Source organism: Uranotaenia lowii, chromosome 2, assembly GCF_029784155.1.
Source record: "Uranotaenia lowii strain MFRU-FL chromosome 2, ASM2978415v1, whole genome shotgun sequence".
Lineage (NCBI taxonomy): Eukaryota > Metazoa > Arthropoda > Insecta > Diptera > Culicidae > Uranotaenia > Uranotaenia lowii.
In genome coordinates, this window is record NC_073692.1 from 171,957,822 (window position 1) to 171,981,847 (window position 24,026).

Sequence of the window (24,026 nt, forward strand, 5' to 3'; positions counted from 1 at the left end):
TATAATTCAGTACTCGTAGGATGTTAAAATATCTCAAATTATATCAAAAAATATATACGATCATAGCTAAATTATATCAGTTTTTGATATGCTCCTATCAAGATTATATCTCGTTCAGATAGCATAGTTTAATATTGGACAGAACAAATTATATCAAAATTATAACTTATCAAGATATGAGTGCTTCGAGAAAATGTCAATAAACCACATTATTTGATGAAACCATGCCCCATTTTTGGTTTTCCAAAAATTTGATTCAATTTTATGAATCTGTTGAGCGAAACTCGTTAATGTAAGGTTTTAGCCGTTGACTTCGATGTCCGTGTTTCAGAATAAGTTGTACGTATATCAAAATAAGATATAATCATTTTATTTTAGGACAATCCGAAAAAAATTTTGATCATTGAATATGAGCTCAACCCCATTCAAGTTTGTCAATCAGAATAAGATATAATTAAGATTGGAGAAACTTAAAATCGAAAATTTGGAGTACTTAATTATAGCTGAATCAGATGTAAATATCTTGGTGAGATACGTTTGAGTTATTATTTTGATATGATCTTCTGATCGGGAAATGAGTTATCAGGAAAAGAAAGTGTCCCATTTCTAAAAGAAGTAAGCTTTAAAAAAATTGTAATCAAATTGTTATTCTAAACGTGACGAAAGTTTCATTCGATGCCCTCAAAGCCAAAGGGGTATAAGTGCAAAAATGATCGATTGGAAAAAAATAAGAATACTGATTAAATGTTTAAAACCCAGAATTAATTAACATTGAAAAAAGTCAGATAAGCAATCCAAATGAGTTTAATACCTTAAACAAAGACCCTGAGGTCTTAAAATTCAGCAAACTATGAAACTGATATTCAGTAACTGAAGAAACAACACAAGGCTTGAAAATCATTATGAATTGAATCTGGAAAAATAAAAGATTAAAAACATGGAAATATTCATGTTAAGAGAATTACTTAATATTAGCAACTCAACTATGAGATCGTTTTTATGATAATTTGAAAATGATCATTTGGAAAATTATATGCTGAATTCAGGATATTTATTTCAGTAGATGGTAAAATTTTGGTTTAATCAGTTGAAAATGTTTCAATACGAATTTAAAGTCTAAGACAGAAATTAAGATGGAAATTCAATCAAGAAACTTTGTACTGCCGATTAGTCCAATTTAAGCAACTACAGTTTTTATAAAAGATTTTATTTTCAGATATAGGGAGGGACAAGGGTTTAGAATTATTAAACCAACGCAAATTTCAATTATAATGATTTGAAAGTGAAAGGTTATAATAAAACATGATATTAACCCGGATATTGCACGGGTAAAATTCTTAAATGTTTATCATAAAGCTTCTCCGTTCTCTCTAAGCACTGTGTTTTGGCGAAATTAGCTGCTATTTTAGTGCAGTAACAATTACTTGGAAAGTTAACGTAATATCATACATTATTATTGTGCAACACGTTTTTATGTAATGAAAAACGGGATATGTTTTTTTCTTTATTTTAACCTGTTCTGTAGAGAATATTCTTACTGATATGTTTCGATAAATAAAAAATTGAAAATTTGAGATTTTTTTTTAATCCATAAAACTATTTATTAGGCATTTACTTCATACAAAAGTTTTTTGTTGCCGGGGAATCCACTTAGTACTAATTAAAATAAGATAAGGATAAGGAAAGGGAAAAGGGATGTGGGAAGGGGTAGGAAGAAGAGATCACTTTTTTATTTCGATGCGTGATCGACTACGCGTTGATCGAGTTCCTCCTGGGGGAATAGAATTGGGCTCAGTACACTCAACATCACTAGCTCCTTCACGGCTTGAAGGTGCTGGAGGTGAGGTCTGAGCTAAGATGGGGTTTCGTTTCCGGGGGGGTGATTCGGTGTCCAAATTTTGTTTTGGCTTTGAAACATTGGTTGCTGGTTGTTGAAGTTGTGTAGTATTGTCCGGTCTCGTTCGTTTCTGTTGGCTGTTCTGCTGTTGGTTTCCTTGATGTTGTTGCTGTTGTTGTTGTAGTAGTTGCTGTTGTTGTTTTTGCTGCTGCTGTTGGTTCGATTGTTGCGGTGCTAAATTTTCGTATTGTGTTCGTCTATCATTCGACTGGGATGTGTTCTGCTTTGCTACTTGAGCGTAGCTCGTGCTGCTGCTGTTGGTTTGGATTATTCTTCGGGCTGTGGCTATCGGTAGGTTTTGATCGATGCTCATTTTTATTGTCGCTGTTTCTGCTATCCACAAAGGACATCATCTATCGAGTGGTCCGTGCTTTCCTGAACAATTGTGGCAGTAGCTGGGTGTATGAAATAAGATGTGGGTAAAGTAAAGAACATAAATTCAATTAATATAAGCACATAGAAGTCAAGTTAAGAAAAATAGTATGATTGAATTGTTTGGGAGCTCGTTTCGATTATTCTAGATTAGATATAAATTTAACAGATTTAGAAAAGACTAGTGCGAAGCCCCTCGAACATATTTCGTGAAAGAGAGCGAACCGATAAATTGAGTAGCGATAAAGGAGAACATGGAGATTTTGTAGAGTTTCAATAAAGAGCGCGAGAGAGCAAAAAAGATAGGTTGAATGATAGTGTAGGATGTATTGGGAATTGAGTTTATAGACTAATTTCAGTGAGTAAGGAGTGCCGTGACAAAATTTGGAAGAAAACTAGGACAGAAGGAGAGGAAAAGATGGCCGCCAAGCCGGTCGGTCTCGACAATGGACTCAGGCCCGTGCGAAGGACTCGTCCATGGGGGGGGGGGGGTTTTCGAAATTGAAATTAAGCTAGAAATACCCAAAATAAAAAAAAAAAATAAAAAAAGGCACACTGTGTTTCGTAGATAGACTTACAAAAAAACGACAGTAACGCCAATTTATGCATGGGCTGAAAGTAGAGCTTTTTCAGTTAATTTCCACGAAATGTTGAAATATTTGGTCGGTGATTTCCCATACAAAATATTTTTCAGAAATTTTTCTTTTTGAAATATTTAAAACATATATTTATTTTAAGCGTTTACAGTTTCAGTAGTGCTAGTTCTTTAATTTTAACTTTCGATAATATTAATTGAACTCAACATTCTCATAAAAATACATGGAAATACATTATAATGTAAAAAGGTCAATGTTCTTAAGAGTTGAAAGTCGAGAGTCAAGAATAATAATTATAAAAAAAAAGGCTGAGTATTAAGTTTCAAGAGTCAAGGGACCAATATCCAGAACTAAGTATAAAAAAATCAGAGGTTAAGACTCAAGAGTCAAGAACATTGAAATATGTGTAAAGGATTAAGAACCAGAAGTCGAGAGTCAAGAGTCAGAAGAAGAGAGTCCGATTAAAAATAAGACAGTATATATAAAGATTGATCGGATTGAGAGTCAAGGATTAAAGTCATATAATCGAATACAGTAGTCATTGATCAAAAGAAAAATAAATTTAACATTATAATAAAGACAAAAGATTTCTGAGTCAAGGATTACAGCCAAGAAGTCGGATGTAGTAGCCAAGGATCATTAATGGTTTGATCAATGGTCAAGTGTTAAAAAAAATTCATAAGTGAAATTAAAATTCAGAAGTTAAAAGTAAATGGATCAGGAGTCTTGATTAAAAAAAATGAGTGTCAATAATTTAAAATTATTGTAAGTTAAAAAATCAAGAATTCAGAACCAAGAGTATAAAAAAAATGTTTTTATAAACCGTAGAAAGAGGCTAAAGGCAAGAGTTAGGAATCAAAGCTCAAAGGTTAGAGATATTTGAAAAGAGACTAAAACCAAGAGGTGAAGTGGCTCGATAAACGAGAGAGGAAAAATAATCAAGAGAATTCTGTCTTCCAGTGTTACCAAAAGTCGAAATTGGAAACCATACGTCAAGAATCAAGAGTGACTATTTAAAATCTACAAGCCATAAAAACAAGACAAGAAGGTTGAAGTTACGGCAAGAAAAAGAAAAGTCGAAACTGAATGGAAAGAATCAAGATGTAAAAGTGGACTATCAAAATCAAGAATATAAAATAAAAATGTCAAAAATTAAACGTTTAGAAGCAAATTAAAGGGGCAAGAGACTTGAGTCAAAAATTGTAATTAAAAAAAAGAGACTTATAACCAAAAAAAAAAATTAAAGATTGCTAATGATTCAGGTATCATAATTCAGAAGTCACGAGCAAAGAGTCACGAGTAAGACAAAAACAATCTGGATTTATTACACAAAAGGCCGAACCAGAAGTCAGAATAAAGTGTCAAGGGTGAGTATTCATAGGAGTCAAGAATTGGAATCAAATGGAAGGAGTCAAAAGACAATAGTTACTAGTCTATATACAATGATTCAAGCAATAGTTAAAATCAAGAGTCGATGAATCAATAGTGGAGAGTTAAGTATCAGGTTGGAGGAAATGAAAAAAAATATATTTTCGTGTACAGAATTTAGAGTCATGAGTCATGAGTCAATCTAAAAAGAATATAGATCAAATATAAAGGTTATTTGGCCATGGATTAGAGTCCAGAGATATTAATCAAAAGTCGAGAATAAACAGTAATCAGTCAAGTCAAACCTTATTAAGTGTATGACAAAAGATAAAACTGAACAACCAATTTGGTAGTTAATTTCAGTTAGGTTTGGAGTTTAGTTGAACAAATGTGTGCTATCGGTAAAATAGTTTGGAACAAAGAAATTACTCACAATTGCGATGGAGTACTCAGCGATTGATGTGTTCCTGTGTTCAGTTGAGGGGTTGTATGACCATTGAAAACTGACTTGTGATGGCGGTTGGGATTGATTGAGGAAACATGCGGCAATGAGTTTTGTGGTTCAAGGCTGGACGGAATCACTGTTGGCCGGCATATGAGATGCGGTGTTTCCATCGCCAGTCCGTCGTTTGATTTGGGTTCGAAATGTTGCAGTCGACTCGGTTTTAGTTTTAGTGCACAGAGGGTGCTTGATTTATGGTTCTTGTAGACTTTTGTGTGAAGACATTTCGTCATGTTATCTAGACTAACGGGGTGTTATGAGGTTTCCGGCGTTATGTTGAACTTTTGTGTTTCCCTGAAGTCAAAAATAAATTATAACAGAATGAGCCATATTTCGAAGAATTTCTAACTCTTACCCGAAAGATATCTGCAATAATCTGAATATAAAAGACTGACACAGTTCAATTTTCCTATTTTCAAACGGTTTATTTACATGTTGATGCAGCACGCTTAAAGGATAACATTATAGTTAGACTAAATTCAACTCAGTAACTCAAAATTGTGTAAAATTATGTTGTGAATGCGATATATATTTATTGACGATATTGCATATTAGGAAAAATATCTGATCGAAATTAATTGCAAAATTTATTAACTAGCAAATACTAAGGATGGACACGGATGGCGCAAGTTGGAACAGTGTCATAAATATACCAAATTATAATAAATAATAAGGAAATTAGGGTTAACACGAAGATAATCAAGTTAACTTCAAATGTTAAAAAAAATAATAAAATATTCGTAAATCGCTCTAGTAAATTCAGAGGTTTTTGAAACAGACTTCAGCCCTTATTTATTCTCGGATCGCATTTGCATGCGTTTAGCGACTAAACGGTTTGTTCGTAAAATTGGTTAAGAAAAATAATTTACGAAACATAAAAAAAAAATTCTCTCTGGAGTAAAATCCACAAACATATTTTGGATGTTTTAAAAATAATGAAGACAAGAATATATATAAAAAAAGATCATTTTATGTATTTGAAAAAGGAATAAGTATAGAGGCGGAGGCGAATGTAGGAAATAAGATGTGGGTAAAGTAAAGAAAATAAATTCAATTAATATAAGCACATAGAAGTCAAGTTAAGAAAAATAGTATGATTGAATTGTTTGGGAGCTCGTTTCGATTATTCTAGATTAGATATAAATTTAACAGATTTAGAAAAGACTAGTGCGAAGCCCCTCGAACATATTTCGTGAAAGAGAGCGAACCGATAAATTGAGTAGCGATAAAGGAGAACATGGAGATTTTGTAGAGTTTCAATAAAGAGCGCGAGAGAGCAAAAAAGATAGGTTGAATGATAGTGTAGGATGTATTGGGAATTGAGTTTATAGACTAATTTCAGTGAGTAAGGAGTGCCGTGACAAAATTTGGAAGAAAACTAGGACAGAAGGAGAGGAAAAGATGGCCGCCAAGCCGGTCGGTCTCGACACTGGGTAAAGTACATTCCTCTTCTGTTTTATGTGACTTAGAGCAGTTTTTACACGTACGTGTCTGTTGTTGGCATTTTACTTTTGGGTGGCCATACTTCAAGCACTGGCGACAAAGAAGGGGTTGTGGGTAATATGTACGGGTACGGACTCTCAACAATCCAAAGTTTAAATATTCTGGGACAACTGTACTGTTAATCGTAAGTACAAGTGTCGATGTACCTACAATTCCCGAGGTAGTTTTTTTTGTTATACGCCTGACGTCAATTATTTTTTGCGGTGTTAGTTCTCTCAGGAGTTCTTCGTCAGACATGCCATCTACATCTCTACAGGTAACAACGAGTTTCCTTTGATTGAGTTGAGGATGGCGGCCAATCAAGATTGGAGTACCATTACCAAGTTGAGTTATTTTTGCAAGCAACCTAACTTGATCTTTATTTCTCACCTTCAACACGTACCAATTATTTCTCCTTTCAATAAAGCCTCCTTCAATAGTCCCAACATGTTCCGCTATGAATTGCAATATCACGAAGGGGTTTTTCGGCAACTCGTATCCGTCTCGAGCTTTCAGGGTCAGATAATACAAACGGCCGTGTAGGTTCTCTCGGTCTAACCATTCCGGAACAGTCCTACCGGGATAATCCCCGGGCGATGGGCTCATCGCGAGCACCACAGTATTTTTTCACCACTTCAGACAAAACTGATCATTAGCCTTTTGTCAAAATATCGAGAGAGAGAAAACACATCTGATATCGTCGAAGGCTGAGGATAAACTCGAAAATTTGAGATGTTTTGCCTTATATTCTAGTTTTGCCTTATATTCTAGTTAACTTTTGAATTCGGTTTTGTCCAGATATAGGGTTGAAATTTTTTAAATTCTAAACCAAGAAATTGGTATTCTCAGCTCGCAAAATGGGAGAGAACTCCATCACTGCTTACTCCAGGGGAGGCTCTTAACTTATGTAAGAGAAAAACTTTTCTAGATATTATTTTACGGGGGCTAAGTAGTATGATTATTTTCTCCCCTCGGGGGGCCCTGAGAAATTTCCCCTATTCTCCCCCCCACCCTCCATAATCCGGCCTTGCCTGTTAATTAATTTTATATGGCACAACCATGTTAAATTTGTCTAGCAGGCATCGAAAATCCTATCCGGAACAACTGTGTTTGATGTTTACGTTTAGGTTAGAACTCAGCTCTGTAGTCAAGTGCTTTACCACTGAGCTATGGCTCTTATCAACATGTTACACATTTTATCTAGAAAGTGATTATTTTCTTTTAATATCGTAAAATGGGATGAATAGGGACACAAATGAAAAAAATGGATGTGATTGTTTTCTACTATCAGAATCAAAACGTTCCTTGATTTGTTGTGAAAGCAATACGAATTCTATTTACATTATGTTGCTTGAATAAATTTTAAAAAAACTGTTGTTTGAAGCATAAAAAATGCCGAATTTCATACTACGCCAAGTGTTGTTTGGCATCACTTCAAATAGTACCTAGTGTGTTGGAGAAATTTTTTCACAAGGTTTTGGCTAAAAAAAATGAAAACAATTAATTCAAACTGTTTCGAACGGTGACACATTAAAAAACCCGATTTAAAACACAAGATTGCCAGTACGTTTTTTGGAAGATACGCGAACTGATATTCAACGAGTTCATTTACTATCAAAATATTTCAAACTGTTTAAGTTTAAAAGCCACATTTCTCGATGCTCACTAGTAGTTAAGGGTAAGCCTCCTAAACTTTCATGATAGATGGCGTGGAACCGAATCTCGGCTGTTTGGTGATCTTTTTGTCAAATTTCCGATCGCCTCCGTAATTAATTTTAATTGCTGGCTACTGCTGCTGAGCCAATTTTGGAGACCTTTTTTGGAGTCAACATAAGCATATTTACTATGGAATAGAACAATTCTAAAAAAAATTGTTTTTTTATGTTTTTTAAGATATGACCTACAGGAAAATAAATCCAATTTTTTTAACTAAATTCATCAAAATCTTAAAACCCAGAATAGGATAACACAAATCTACGGACATCTCGTAACTCGTCGAGCTGAGTCGATTGGTAAATACAGTGGTTTTTCGATTTTATCACGGTCAAAAAAATTTCACCGTGAATATGGCGAAACCGTGAATTTGGCGAAACTAAAAATTGAAGAAGAAAAATGTATTTTTACTGCTTTAATCAATCATTTATAATGTTTTTAGTAGTGGAAACGTTTTGTATCAATAAATTTTGATTATAAGGCGTCATTATCAAAGATTACTAAACAAAAAGGATCGTTTTCAGTTCAAATAATTCTTCTCTAAAGCAAATTTTTAGGATTTTTCTTGAAATAAAACCATGTTGTATATCCATTTGATAGTCTACATCTAATTAAAGTTAATTATTTTGTTTTGATGGAAATTTTAGAGTCGTTATCTTTTATTTAGATTTTGAAAAATAGTTCAAAGAAAGTAGCATCATAAAAATTTTTTCTGCTAATTTCAAATTTCAATATTTTAATCTTAACACCTTTGATGAACTAAAAAGTATATTTATTCGAAAAATATTTTAAAATTTACTCAACTTAGACTTTTTCAGTGTGTTTCTCGAAATTTGCTTTATGGGCAGATGATCTTTTGTCTTTATATGTAGAAAAACAGAAATCTTAGTCTTATTTTAAGACAAAGCTAGCAGAATTTCATTTTGGTCTTCCAAAATTATCCATCCAGACAATACTAAAGGCTATCCAATAAGGATTACGCACGGCACCCTTTAAAATAAACAAGTTCAACAAAGAAATCAGAGACACTTATCTCTTTTCAAAAACGCTTAAATTCAACCACATTTTTATATCATTCACATAACCAAGAAAGTTAAATTTTTTAAAGCGACTAACCAACACAAGTAACAACACTAGCATCAGCGTGACGTTAAAGTACTTGTGTCGATTATTACAAGCGTTTTTAAAATACAAACAACGATTTTGAACACTATACAGATAAAAAAAGCAGTTCAATGGCATTTTAATATTATTGGATACCTATATACCATAACAAAAATCATGAAAAATATCATAAACAAAGACGCTCTATGCTTTTGAATGAAAATTAAGGACCTGGAAATGGTTTCTGAATGATTTCTTAAAAAGCGTGATAAAATTGAAACAATAACCGTGATAAAATCGAGCGTGAATTTGGCGAGTATTGATAAAATCGAATAGTGATAAAATCGAGAAACTTTAATTTAAAGGTTAATCGGGATATGTCAAAAATGTTTTTTAATAGTGGAAAATTGTGCAAGATTGTGGAAAATAATGTGGAACTGAAAAAAATTACTTTTAAAATGATCCTAGAAGCATACGGCATTCGGTTTTAGCAGGAAGTTGTTACAATTAATTATTCCTTATATTTGACGATACGATAAGAGCGTATTTTGCAAACATTTTTTTTTACCCATTCCCCTCATAAAGATACAAATACGCACTGCAGAAATATCGGAAATTTTCTCGGAGTGTAAAAAGCAAAAACACTGAAACAAGATACGGCGAAGAAAAACGCATAATTTGAGTGGACTTCGTTTAGCGTGTGAATAGCCGTCAATCAAAAATGACACAAGCAAATTCGGAAACTTGGCAACATTGCTTGCTCATTCGTGTTTCCGGTGAAAAATAAAAAGAACACGCGACGTGAAGGTGCGCCATCGGCCGGGGAAACGCCATCGTCGATTCACCGAGTTTTGGTCCCCGGAAAGCAGGAATCGACAGGTAAGCGGATAACAGCCACATCCAGAAAACCGCATCTTCACAAATTACACTCCCCAGGCTCGCTCCACCGATTGGTCGCTGCCGGATTCTTCCGAGCAGGACAATATTGCCGGAACGGAAAAAAACGTGGCCTCGTCATCAACTTCCGGAAGCACAAGGGTTGCTCGGTGGATAAATATCCGGAACCGGAACGGCTTGCCACAAAAATCGGCCAACCCAGAAAAGGGTCACAGACGCCCGGAAGTTTTGACAGCCTAGAAAGGAAGATAAATCACAAGGGGTCGGAGACGTGAGTACCTTTATTTACCATTAGTATGCCACGTCTGACCGACGCTTTTCTCCAATAGGACCCTTTTTTTTTTTGGCTCTTTTTTGGCACCCCTTTTTGGCACTTTTTGGACGCCTTTTGGCATTTTTTGACACCTGCTTTGGACACTTTTTTGCCATACCTTTTGTCAATTCTTTTCTGCCACATTTTGTCACCCGTTGGTGATATTTCAATTTCCCGGATTCAGCACTTGGTGCCATCTTCTCGCCAGTCGTGGAAGCGTTTCGTTTTTGGGGACAAACAGCCACTTCGCCGAACATTTATCAGCGAATTTTCGCTGCGTCTGACGGTTTTGCTTGCCGTGTTGATCGCGCGCGAGGCGACGAGTAGCGCCAAAGGTTCCCCAAGGGAAGGTACGCGCGAGAGGAGCGAGTGGCGTCGAGGGATCGGCGAAAGCAGCGGAAGGCGTTCCCGGTTGCAACCGGGGGAAAACATCTTGGGTCATCGGATGACAAGCGAGGAGGAGCAACTTCTCCGGAGAATCACCAAAGCGGCTGGATTGTCGTTTAGCACGAGGATCTGCGCGTTCAGCGGCCCAAGCCGGAGCGTGCCGGGTCGTCAGCAAAGGCCAGCGAGCCTCGAGAATTGTGGCATGTGGATGCAGCGATATTGGCTAGGTGTGCATCAAGCTATCGCTCGTCGACAATCTGCAGCCGGACAAACAGGCATCATTGACGTGGTTCCGGACAGCCTCCAGATGGCAGGGCACTCGGAGAGGTGCTCCGACAAAAGGTTCCCGGGAGTCGGGTCAGCAGCATGCAGAAAGGAAACAATGTAAGTCGCTCGTCCTTTGATTATCTTTTGGGGGAAATATAATGGGTTTTTCCGAATTTAGCAACACATTAATGTTGCCATAATGTTATGTTTGCGTTTATATTATTTGTGGCAACAAAGCCATTATTAATCATCGTCACAAATGGCGCCCAACTAAATCGAACCTTGTTAAGTTTTGATTGTTCGATTAATTTACTATGAGCTAGTCACAAATATTGTAATTATTTTGTGGATGCTTTTATGATTATTATCATTAATTAATAATCATTATTATTATTCGTTGATTATTATTATTATTGCTCTCTTTTTGAAAAACATCGTATCGTTCGTCGTTAAATTTCGTTTAGTAACACACTTTTACTGGTGTTTTGATCCATTATTATGAATTCTCGAATAGAATTACTGCACCTCAATGACGAGGAAATATCATATGAATTGGCCTTGCGCCATGCAACAAACCTAGCCCCTGGCACCAGACGTGCTAAGGTGGTCAAATTAAAGGCACTGGTCCAAGAGGACATTTTAAGAGAAACCAATTACGTTAGTTCTGAATACGCGATGTCTCCGGAATCAAATATTGAAGCCTGTCAGATGGCACTTCAGGAATTAAAAAATCTTGTAGATTCGGCAATACTGAATGGCAACTCGGAGCAAATGGCTTGCGCTCGGTCGAGGCTGCTACATTACCGGCAACGTTTGTCAATAATACCTCCGGTCTCTTCGGTGAAGGAAGCGCGGAAGATTTTAAGCGATTTGGTCGAGATGTTGATTTCCGAAATCAGCAGCGCTGTCAACAAAGTGGTGCGCAGTGATTCGGGAAATTTAAGTGGTAGATTAAGTGAGCCTAGCAGTGAAATAGCGGAAGGCAGAGATGAAGACGACAATCCTGGCTGGGGTCAAGCGATTCCAAATCGACGAAGAGGTGCTACAGGTCAACAAAATCCAGCACGAGAGCAGGTCGAAGGGTTAGCTGGAAGGCAGCAAGTGCAGGAGGACGTCCGGAGTCCAACGAACTTCAACATTGAAGCGGAAGGGTGTTCAAGGTCCGTAGACGTTATCGACGAGCTGCGTGTGGATCTTCAACATCGGCAGAGGAGGCAGCGAAATTTGGGTGGCAGTTCTCCACACTCCAGCCGAAGCTTCGGACACGAGGAGCAGCGGATGGTGAAGGCGATTCACAACTGGCCATTCAAGTTTCGGGGTGAAAAGGACACAACTTCACTCAACATTTTCCTCGACAGGGTCGAGACGTTCGCCAGATCCGAAGGGCTCAGCGATCGAACCATTCTTGCTTCAGTAAAGCATCTTCTGTTGGAGGACGCACTTGATTGGTATTCCAGGGCGTTAGCCCAAGGTCTTCTTCTTTCGTGGTCAGCATTCAAGCGAGAGATTCGTCGTGAGTTCTTGCCGAGTGGATATGCACAAATACTGCGACAAGAAGCCAGTTTTCGATATCAAGGTCCCGATGAACCCTTTGGCAAATTCTACCGTGACATTTCAACATTATTTCGTTTCATCGAGCCGCCACTCACCGAGGAGGAAATGATGTTCATGGTGAAGAAGAACATGAACATGGAGTACGCTACCATCGTTACAGCACGGCAACCGAGAACACTGGTGGAGTTATTGGATGTATGCAGCAACTTCGATGAAACCAGGTTATTGCTAAGCAGACAGCGCAGGATTCCAATACCCCATACAGCTCTATTGGAACCAAACTTCGCTACACCGGCACCGGGTCGTGCACAGGCGACGCAGCATCAACAGCAGCGTTTCAACAGGGTTCATGCAGTGGAAGCCGATAATCAAGAACGAGTGGTAATGGAGCAGGCGACAACGTCCTATCACCAGACAGAGGAGCACACGACTCCACAAGATTTCGTCGATTGGCAGGAGAAATACGAACAGTTGTACGAGCAAGTTTGTGCCATGAAGCTTCAACTGGAACGCAGACCGAATCGTTTCAATACAGGGTTACAGCAGCAAAACTCTCTACAGCGACCGGATCAGCGTCTGCAACCGCCTACAACTTCGGCAGGGCAGAATAATATAGTGAATCGGCAAGGCAGTCAAGCGGAGAACTATCGAATACAGCATCCGTTGCAACAGCAAGCTAAATGGGCACCGCGGCAGCAGCAGCAACAACAGCAGCAGCCTCAACAGCAACAGCCTAAGCAACAGCAGCTTCAACGTCAATTCCAACAGCACTATTCATCACAGCTCCAGAACCAGCAGCTTCAGCAAGCAGCTAGCAATATGTACGATCTAGATCCTGTTCAGCATACAGCGTACCGTCCAGCGCTTTGCTGGAACTGCGATGAGGAGGGGCATAGGTTTCCGGATTGCACGAAGGCACAGGCAATTCTCTTTTGCTATAGATGCGGTCGAAAAGGTTACACGTTACGCAGCTGTCTTGTTTGTAACAGCGAAGCGGAAAACGCCGCAGCGAGGAAGTGGTAGATGGAGGGCCAGATTCTTCGCAACACATCAATCAACCGTCAATACCTCCCGACCTTCAAAACATCAACTCTATAATCATCAATCCCGGACATGACAACCGTCCACACGCCGTTCTGGACATCCTAGGAAAGAAAATCACAGCCTTGTTGGACAGTGGAGCGAACTGTTCGTTGCTAGGTGGTAGTAAAGCACAAATTGTGGAAGAGCTAGGGTTGCGAAAGGAAGCACTGAACGGTGGGATCAAGACAGCGGATGGAACTCCACACAAAATCAATCACTTCACACGTCTACCGATATCATACAATAATCGAAATGAAATATTACCAGTCCTTCTTGTGCCAAGTCTTCCAGACTGCGCCATCATGGGCATGAACTTTTGGCAAACGTTCGGAGTCAAAGCAGTATGCTGTTCAATGATTACTGAGCAAGAATTTGAAGCAGAGCCGATGAAGGAACTATCGGTAGAACAACGCCAGATACTGAACAAGACAATTAAGCTATTCCCGAAAGCCGAGGAGGGGAAATTGGGAAGAACGGAGCTTTATGAACACCGTATAGATGTGGGCAACGCCACGCCACGGAAGCAGCGATATTATCCAATGTCTCAATATGTCCTGGAGGAGGTTAACCGTGAAGTAGACAGGATGATCTCGTTGGATGTTATCGAGGAGGCAGTTTTTTCGCCGTGGAACAACCCGCTCGTGGCAGTCAAGAAGAAGAACGGGAATTACCGCGTCTGCTTGGATGCAAGGCATCTCAACTCCATTATGGTTAACGAGGGCTACCCAATCCCACAGATTTCTTCGATCATCAACAATCTAGGAGGATGTTCATTCATATCGTCGATAGATCTCAAAGATGCTTTTTGGCAAATGCCGCTTCACAAGGAATCGAGGCCACTAACGGCATTCACCATACCTTCCCGAGGACACTTTCAATTCAAGGTGGTCCCTTTTGGACTCTGCACAGCCAGCCAAGGTCTAGCGAGGATTATGACTCACTTGTTTGCGGACATGGAACCGTACGTCTTCCATTATTTAGACGACATCATCATATGCTCCAAATCGTTTGAGGAACACATCTCAGTCCTTAAGGAAGTCGCAGCCAGACTACATCGAGCAAAGCTTACTATTTCGGCCGAGAAGTCCAAGTTTTGCCGTCAGCAGATCAAGTATCTCGGTTACATTCTCAGCGAAGGAGGCTGGAAGGTGGACGACGAGAAAGTAGAGTGTATTGTCAAATTCCCCGTACCTACAACCAGGAAGGAAGTCCAACGGTTTCTGGGAATGTGTGGGTGGTACCGTCGTTTCATCTCCGATTTCTCCCGTATTGCCGCTCCCATCACCGAGCTTACGAAAACGAAAACGAAGTTTCGTTGGACAGCAGCAGCCGAGGAATCTTTTCTGAAACTCAAGTCAGCCCTAGTAACAGCTCCGGTCTTAGCCATGCCGGACTATACGAAGACATTTTCTATCTCTTGCGATGCCAGCGATATGGCAATTGGAGCCGTGTTGACGCAGACAATCGACGGAGGCGAACACCCAATCTGCTACTTTTCACAAAAACTCTCTTCTTCGGAAAGAAAATACACCGTGACCGAGAAGGAATGCCTGGCCGTAATACGAGCGATTGAAAAGTTCCGTGGCTACGTCGAAGGAGTACGCTTTGTGGTCTACTGTGACCATTCCGCCCTCAGTTACCTGAAGACCTTGAAGAATCCTACGGCCCTGATGAGCAGGTGGTTGTTGAGGCTCAACGCGTTCGATTTCGAGATACGATACAGGAAAGGCAGCTGTAATATCGTTCCAGACGCATTGTCCAGGATAGTTTGTTCGTTGGTCTTCTCAATCACGCAAGTACACGATCCATGGTACAAAAACCTCATCACGCAGGTGCAGAATCAAGGCGGAAAGTATCCAGACTTCCGAATAGCAAACGAAGAACTCTACAAGAATTGCCAGGTCAAAGACGAAATGGGTGTCATCAGTCATCGTTGGAAGAAGATCGTTCCAGAGGAAGAGCGAGCAGAATTGATTCGTCGTTTTCACGATTCGCCTTCAGCCGCGCACCTAGGTTTCCACAAAACATGGCACAAACTTCAACAACACTATTATTGGCCGAAGATGCAGGACACCGTCGCTCGTTACGTGAAGGCTTGCGCTACGTGCAAAGCCAGCAAAGCTCCCAACAAGCAAATGATGCCGCAGATGGGGAAACTTAAGCCAGCAAAGCTGCCGTGGGAGTTAATATCCATCGACTTCGTCGGACCGCTCACAAGATCCAAGAAAGGCAACACAGTTCTTCTGGTCATCGTCGACTGGATCACCAAATACGTCATTGCCCACCCGATGCGGGCAGCCGATTCAACCAAGATGGTCGAATTTCTCGAGGAAAAGGTATTCCTGAAATTCTCTAGGCCGAGGATAGTTCTGTCGGATAACGGGAAGCAGTTCGAGTCACAAGTCTTTCGAGCGCTGCTTAGCCGTCACAACATCATCCACATGAAGACAGCATTCTACGCACCGCAGGTCAACAACGCCGAGCGGGTAAACAGAGTTCTCATTACATGTATTCGTTCCTTGCTGGAAGAAGATCACCGCGAATGGGACAAGAATCTGGCAGCCATCACCGCCGCTATCAACAGTGCGAAGCACGAATCCACTGGGGTCAGTCCACACTTCGCCAACTTCGGCCGGGAACTTTTGCTGCATACGGATCTATACACTCAGCAGGACTTAAACGTGTCAGATGATCCAAAGGTCGCGCAGGAGATGCGGTTGTCCACGATCAACAGGATTCACAAGTTCATCCAGCAGCGAATCAAGAAGAACCACGAGAAAACGAAGGAACGCTACGATCTACGAAAGCGCATTGTCTCGTTCCAACCGGGCGAGCTAGTATGGCGTCGTTCGTTTGTACTATCGTCGAAGGCGGACCATATAAACAAGAAGCTGGATCCGAAGTTCATCGCTGCCATCGTGAAGGAGAAACTGGGAGCGAATTTGTATATGTTAGAGGATGTCGTCACAGGAAAGCGTGGGCGCTACCATGTGAAGGACATCAAACCTGATTAACTATTCAAGCTATGTAAGCAACAACGCTGACCACAAGCTCACTCGGAGCACAAAACACGAAAGGAAAAAGGCTGAAGGACCAACATCATCTTTGAAACCTCGCCCCCAACAACTCGGAGAAAATTATGCAGAACTCTTCCATTCGAACAACTCAATGAAGCACAGCTGATGCTAATTCGTCGCTAGGGCACCGACGAACACCACGAAGTAGGCGTTTATGAAGGAGACAACGGCCTTGCGCGGGACCAGCGTCGGCTGAATGGACTCTGGGAACTCTGCCAGGAAGTTCGTCAGAATTTGGAGAGGGCTGGCAACCTTGCGTGGGATTGCCGCCACTCATTGTCCAGAATGCAATCCTGTCATCTGAAGCAGCGTAGCAGCGCTGGGGATAGTAGTACTGGTGAGCCACCGTAGCCAGGCGCTACACACCATCGCAGAGAACCCATCCAGGTTCGGGATATTGGAATGTTCGGAAAGTCAAGTACAGCAGCTCCAAACACCACGTCGCTGCAATTGAAAGGATTGTCAGGACATCAAGAAGAGGATTCAGCACCATAGAATGCAGTTAAGCGAAGAAGTTGTGAGGAGTAGACATCATGACGGCCGCTACTACCATATCGACTTTCTCTCGCTAACTATCGAAACCCACACGCCTATCTAATCGAGCTATGACCGCTACCCAAGGCAGTTAACAAGAACCTCTCGAGGTCAAAACACGCCAGTCGTTACTACTACAACTAGGAGATCATCCACCAACCCTAACAATCTCCTAATCAATACAAGACCTTTAGCTATGACCACAGCCAAAGCCTGTCAACCAAGCGCAACAGCGCAGGAAACACCGTTAGGCCGATCGGGAAAAATCGTGCATCTGGAAAACGCAGTGAGCAATATCTTTTATCTACCTCCTCGTGAGTACATCAAAAAGTCTAGCTATGTCCGCTACCCAAGGTAGTCAACAAAATCCTCGTCGATGCAAAAACACGTCTATCGTCACCACCACCACCATCTGCCATGCTCGACGACTCCGGAAGAAGGCGCCGTCTGAAGGAGATCAATAGCAGCAGCATCAACATCCGACCTTATCCCACAAACACGAACACTGCTGAACAAGCAAAGCATCAACAGGACAACGCCCAGTGTTGCTTGAAAGAGGTTGCAAGTTTCCTTTTGACTTTCTCCTAGTCCGGAGGACCATAGTTCGACCAAGCATCCTGGATGAAAGAGGACCGAATAGTGACATCTATAAACAATCCCGATTACGACAACCCGATAGAGACAACCTTCAACCAATCATGAACTCCCGATTAAGACTACCCGATTAAGACCACCCAATCAAGTCCACCCGATCAAGACTACCCGATCAAAACCACCCGATTAAGACGACCCGATTAAGACTTACCCGATCAAGACAACACCTTCTGCCAACAAACACCCGATCAAGACTTCCCGATCAAGAAATTGGTCGTTGAAACAAAAAACAAACTCCCAACATCCCCTATAAAAGCCAAAAGACCTACTACGGTCAAAGCCATTAATACACAATAGAGCATCGTTTAGAATAAGTGCCGACAGTAAAACTGTCTTCTATAAATGCGAACTCGCATTAAATTCGTATGTTAAGGATCATGCACAGTTGTCAAAGGGGGTTGCCAAGACAATTCAAAAGGAACGCGATCTGGAGGCGCGGTAAAACCTCTATATTGGGCTCTTCGTAACTTAGAGGACTAAATCCCTCTTTTCCCTAGACCTCTGTTGCTTCGTTTTAACCAGTATACCAGTATCGCCTAGTTTTGTTTTGTTAAGTCCTACTCGTAAGATCTCAGTCATTCTTCATTACAATGGCTATTAGATCTAGGATATTTGTAAGCTGCTAAAGTGGAAGTAATATTGTTGAATTTTCTCAGAGTTCGATGGAAAAATCTGCCACATTTGCTGGTACCTACCGACACAATCTGCCATAATTCGATGGCTTAGAGTTGTATTTGTATTTGGACATTTGCCAAAATTGTTGGTATTGAGTACCGTTAGTATTGAGTTTGTTTATTGAGCCGGAGACACCTATAGGGAAGGTCATAAGCTTCCGAGATTGAATCGGAAAGTAGTCGTTAAACTCCATCGAATTTCTAGAGCAGGATAAGAAATTTTCATGGATCCCTGTCATGATCCATGAAAATTTCTGCTCAAGCAGCAATGTTGTGTTACAATTAATTATTCCTTATATTTGACGATACGATAAGAGCGTATTTTGCAAACATTTTTTTTTACCCATTCCCCTCATAAAGATACAAATACGCACTGCAGAAATATCGGAAATTTTCTCGGAGTGTAAAAAGCAAAAACACTGAAACAAGATACGGCGAAGAAAAACGCATAATTTGAGTGGACTTCGTTTAGCGTGTGAATAGCCGTCAATCAAAAATGACACAAGCAAATTCGGAAACTTGGCAACATTGCTTGCTCATTCGTGTTTCCGGTGAAAAATAAAAAGAACACGCGACGTGAAGGTGCGCCATCGGCCGGGGAAACGCCGTCGTCGATTCACCGAGTTTTGGTCCCCGGAAAGCAGGAATCGACAGGTAAGCGGATAACAGCCACATCCAGAAAACCGCATCTTCACAAATTACACTCCCCAGGCTCGCTCCACCGATTGGTCGCTGCCGGATTCTTCCGAGCAGGACAATATTGCCGGAACGGAAAAAAACGTGGCCTCGTCATCAACTTCCGGAAGCACAAGGGTTGCTCGGTGGATAAATATCCGGAACCGGAACGGCTTGCCACAAAAATCGGCCAACCCAGAAAAGGGTCACAGACGCCCGGAAGTTTTGACAGCCTAGAAAGGAAGATAAATCACAAGGGGTCGGAGACGTGAGTACCTTTATTTACCATTAGTATGCCACGTCTGACCGACGCTTTTCTCCAATAGGACCCTTTTTTTTTTTGGCTCTTTTTTGGCACCCCTTTTTGGCACTTTTTGGACGCCTTTTGGCATTTTTTGACACCTGCTTTGGACACTTTTTTGCCATACCTTTTGTCAATTCTTTTCTGCCACATTTTGTCACCCGTTGGTGATATTTCAATTTCCCGGATTCAGCACTTGGTGCCATCTTCTCGCCAGTCGTGGAAGCGTTTCGTTTTTGGGGACAAACAGCCACTTCGCCGAACATTTATCAGCGAATTTTCGCTGCGTCTGACGGTTTTGCTTGCCGTGTTGATCGCGCGCGAGGCGACGAGTAGCGCCAAAGGTTCCCCAAGGGAAGGTACGCGCGAGAGGAGCGAGTGGCGTCGAGGGATCGGCGAAAGCAGCGGAAGGCGTTCCCGGTTGCAACCGGGGGAAAACATCTTGGGTCATCGGATGACAAGCGAGGAGGAGCAACTTCTCCGGAGAATCACCAAAGCGGCTGGATTGTCGTTTAGCACGAGGATCTGCGCGTTCAGCGGCCCAAGCCGGAGCGTGCCGAGTCGTCAGCAAAGGCCAGCGAGCCTCGAGAATTGTGGCATGTGGATGCAGCGATATTGGCTAGGTGTGCATCAAGCTATCGCTCGTCGACAATCTGCAGCCGGACAAACAGGCATCATTGACGTGGTTCCGGACAGCCTCCAGATGGCAGGGCACTCGGAGAGGTGCTCCGACAAAAGGTTCCCGGGAGTCGGGTCAGCAGCATGCAGAAAGGAAACAATGTAAGTCGCTCGTCCTTTGATTATCTTTTGGGGGAAATATAATGGGCTTTTCCGAATTTAGCAACACATTAATGTTGCCATAATGTTATGTTTGCGTTTATATTATTTGTGGCAACAAAGCCATTTATTATCCCGTCACAAAGTCTAGAAATAAAAATCTAAATTTTGTTTATGTTATTCTGTCCCTGGAATAAGGCACCACCATTAACTTTTAATACTGGGAACTGGAAAAATAAAAAAAAAATCTGCAGATCGAAAAACTATGCATTGATTTGCCTTAAAAATAGTATTGGGAAGATCTTTTGACATTATTTTTTATTTTTTTAAGTGTTTTTGTTATCTTCAAGTTTAAAACTACAGCTACGAGTTGATCGTCATTTTGTATCGAAATCAATACAATTTTATCAATCGTATTGAGCTGGATTCCAGCTAGGAGACTTGAATCTTCAGTTGTTGATTTGATTAAGAGTTAAACAAAGACAATATCGTACAACTGTTGCTACAACAGCAGACAACAGCAGAGTAAATTGCAGTCTATCTGCAAAAGGCACAACTTCGAAGCTAGTAAGTAGGAAACTAAAGGTATGTACATAATTATGGGCTATAGAATGGGGTTGCCGACACGATAAGCTAAGAAAAATGTACTCTACTACCGGGCAGTGAGAAAAAAAAATGTACATATGCAGATCATTACAGTTCTTGATCGGCGTTGTGGCTCGTTATTGTAGGAATTGTTGTTAGTGTTGCATACAGTGGTGGTAGAATTTTCGCAATTAAGTGCTAGAATTTCGCAAATTTCCCTGTATTTCCTCGTGTTCTTGCGTCAAATCAACTGTAGGTTCACTCACACAAATATTTGTAAAATAAGGCATAATCATGTATCAATTCAATTGAGATTGATTTTTTACAATTCAATTTATGGGATAGAATTTTTACTTATTTGGTTCTCAATGAATTCAGTGTTATAGTTTACAATATTCGAATTCAATTTTGTTGTTAATTATCGAGTGATGACAAATAACAGCATCATTCAACAAAACCTTATCGAGTGTTATTTGTGGATTCTAGGTGTGGATTTGTGGGTTTAGGTGTTTGTTAAACGATTGAGTGTGAGTTTTTATGGGCATTAAGGAACTGTCCATTAAAATTAATAATGCAAAATTAGAAATTTTTTGAGCTCATTGAACTCCAAAGAATTCATAAAGATTTTTTTTTTAAATTTTATACGAAACAGGTTGCCAACCGCCAAACTTCCAATAGTGTCATGTTAACATACTAGAGCTGATGAGGTTTATGATATTGTTTCTATCCTATTATTTCGATCAACGTCAATCGAACGATCCCACCGGAATGGCTCCATCAATTTGATCCATCCGGGTATAATTATCAACAATTCATGTATCATATACCTCACCTCGTATGGCGGCGGTAATCATCTTTCGATAAGCGCCGCGTCACTACTTACAGTTACTGTATGCAATATTATGGCCACTACAACAACAACACCAACGAAAACGTGATTAAGAGATTCCAAAACAAACCAGGTGAACGACTGAGCGCGTGGGTCCAAACAAAAATAAATTAGGGTAGTGGTCAACTATTTCTGGCTAGTATAAACAACTTTTTGTACGCGTAATTAAAAGCGGTATTCCTTACCTTCTATGTAGTAGAAGCGCTAATTGATTGGATCTTTGAAAAATAGAATGTACATCAGACATATACGCATGACGAATGTCTATAACGAATTACGTTTACCCCAAACCAATCGTCATTAAGCTGATTGGGTTGTCGAATTGCTGTGGGGAGGGTGGGAATGTAGGCAAATTAAGTTCGTTTCAAGTGTATGAAAAACATTAACCGCCAAATTATGGCTGAACATCAATACATATGAGCGTGATGATGACAAACCAATGCGTGCTTGATTGGACGTTGTTTTTTTTTTGTTTCCTTATCGTTTTAATTGCATGTCAAATTTATTATTAGAAAACAAACAGACTTTTTTAAGTTGAAGATTTAGCATGAAAGAATCTTCAACGTTTGATGTAGGTATATAATATTTTGACCAGTGTCACAAAAAAAAATGTTTTAAATAATAACTGAAGGTATCAGGTCTACAGCTATAATTTATAGCTGTATTACCAGTATTATCAGTTCTTATATATAACTTTTTTTTGTGACACTGATCAAAATATGATAAACCCGGCATCAAACGTTGAAGATTCTGTCATGCTGAATCTTCAACATAAAAAAACATCTCAAGACGAGACATGCCACCATAAAAGTGCAAGCTCCACAGTTTCTCGATAATAGTAACTTGCTTGTGCCACCTTGACAATGGATAAGGTGTACCAACAACTGACTACAGAGAGGAGTATAAAGACTTTTTTCCTGATGACCGGTTCCGGCAAACGATCGAGGGAGAATTGTACCGGTTAAACTGGTAGAGGAGTGAGCTCAGATGAATTCACCCGAATGGTTCGGCTGCTCTACCTCCTCCTGGCAAGTGGGGAAGGCAAAGAGTTTAGTTCCTACATGCACAATCAATAATAAACGTGCGCGCGCAGATCATTGTCATGCTCCGGTTGACCCCACGAAGCGATGTTTGGCCTATTGGAGGTATTCGTCCGTTCGTCAATTGATGACGAACGTTGAACGAAAATATGCCAACGGAGAATTTGAGGAGATCCATTTGGAGCTTTTGGAAACATTTCCTACACTCCGGTACGGGGAGCATTGATTGTTGTTGATCTTGGACAAGGTGAGCAAGGCTTTTGTACTCACGGTTAATTTGGATATTTGGTGGTTTTAAAAAGTACTTTTCGGCACCAAAGCTCATGCCTTGCATTGCATAGAAAAAAAATGGAAGTGAGTGGAATGATTGGAATAATTTTTTTCTTAAATATTGCTACCTACAACAGCCAGTGACAAAAGTTTGTACCGTAAAACGGGGTAAGATTGGTCACTTTTTTTGATATTTTTCGATTATTTAGACTTCTTTAAATTTGATTTAAAAATCGATTTCTTCTTTGTTTAGAATTGGATGTTTGGGGTAACATTTATCAGTCTCTATTTTGACGGTTTTAACGAGTTTTCTTGAACAGAAAGGATACAAAACCGCTTTATAAAGCTTAATTCTTTTAGAAATGGGACACTTTCTTTTGCTAGTAGCTCATTTACCATAAATCGGACATTCAAAATATTTACAGCATTTTTCTGCCTGTGATAATTACTTTTAGACCTATTTTCTACAAAATTTAGAATTTACGCGTTTTTGAGATATTTACGATGTAAGAGAAAAAAGAAAAGAAAAGTTCATAGTTTCCATCAAATTGATAGCTGACAAAATCGTTGATAATTCAAAGAATTACTGTGTGTTAGTAGTGGAAAAGTATGCAAACACTGTCAAAAATGTCCACAAATGTCAAATCATGCAGTGGGGTGAAGCACATGATCGGAAACTACACACTACGAAAAAATGTGTAAAATCACATCACATGCGATGTAAATAATGAAAAGCATCATATATGACGGAATTTTCAGTCCTTATTGGAAATTACATGTCAGTAAAAATTTGCTACGTGTAAAATAAAAAATTATGTAAAATTCAGAAAGATGTAAAATAAAAATGATGTAAATTATAAAATCACTGAATATTGGAAGAAAAAAATTTCCTATAGAAAATTTGATTGGAAGTCTTTCAGTCGTCGTACAGTACAGACGTATTTTCGCGCACCGCCGTCAATTCAAATTAATTAGTGTTCCCTAAAGCCGCCGCGTATATCAAAGTGCCAACGTT

General features: G+C 40.0%; 3 protein-coding genes across 3 annotated transcripts in view; 2 read left to right on the forward strand and 1 right to left on the reverse strand.

Annotated features, from left to right (window-relative positions):
- LOC129744737 (protein rolling stone) overlaps positions 1 to 24,026 on the forward strand; it is a 178,233-nt gene that overhangs the window by 10,862 nt on the left and 143,345 nt on the right. The window lies entirely within an intron of this gene.
- LOC129744738 (transcription factor SPT20 homolog) lies at positions 1,706 to 4,800 on the reverse strand. Its single transcript, XM_055737424.1, has 2 exons — positions 4,667 to 4,800; positions 1,706 to 2,292 (listed from the first exon to the last, which is right to left on the reverse strand). Exon 2 carries the CDS (start codon positions 2,208 to 2,210, stop codon positions 1,722 to 1,724), a length of 489 nt encoding a protein of 162 aa, XP_055593399.1. The 5' UTR covers positions 2,211 to 2,292; positions 4,667 to 4,800; the 3' UTR covers positions 1,706 to 1,721.
- On the forward strand, positions 6,137 to 10,197 carry LOC129742081 (uncharacterized). Its single transcript, XM_055733926.1, has 3 exons — positions 6,137 to 6,168; positions 9,826 to 9,913; positions 9,971 to 10,197. The coding sequence occupies exons 1-3, from the start codon at positions 6,137 to 6,139 to the stop codon at positions 10,169 to 10,171; spliced, it is 321 nt and encodes a 106-aa protein (XP_055589901.1). The 3' UTR covers positions 10,172 to 10,197.

Bases quoted from the DNA above. Each gene is read 5' to 3' on its own strand.
- LOC129744738 (XM_055737424.1), bottom strand. From the start codon at position 2,210: ATGAGCATCGATCAAAACCTACCGATAGCCACAGCCCGAAGAATAATC.
- LOC129742081 (XM_055733926.1), top strand. From the start codon at position 6,137: ATGGCCGCCAAGCCGGTCGGTCTCGACACTGG. The intron at 6,169-9,825 runs GTAAAGTACATT...AAAAATAAAAAG, and splicing joins CCGGTCGGTCTCGACACTGG to AACACGCGACGTGAAGGTGC. The intron at 9,914-9,970 runs GTAAGCGGATAA...TACACTCCCCAG, and splicing joins CGGAAAGCAGGAATCGACAG to GCTCGCTCCACCGATTGGTC.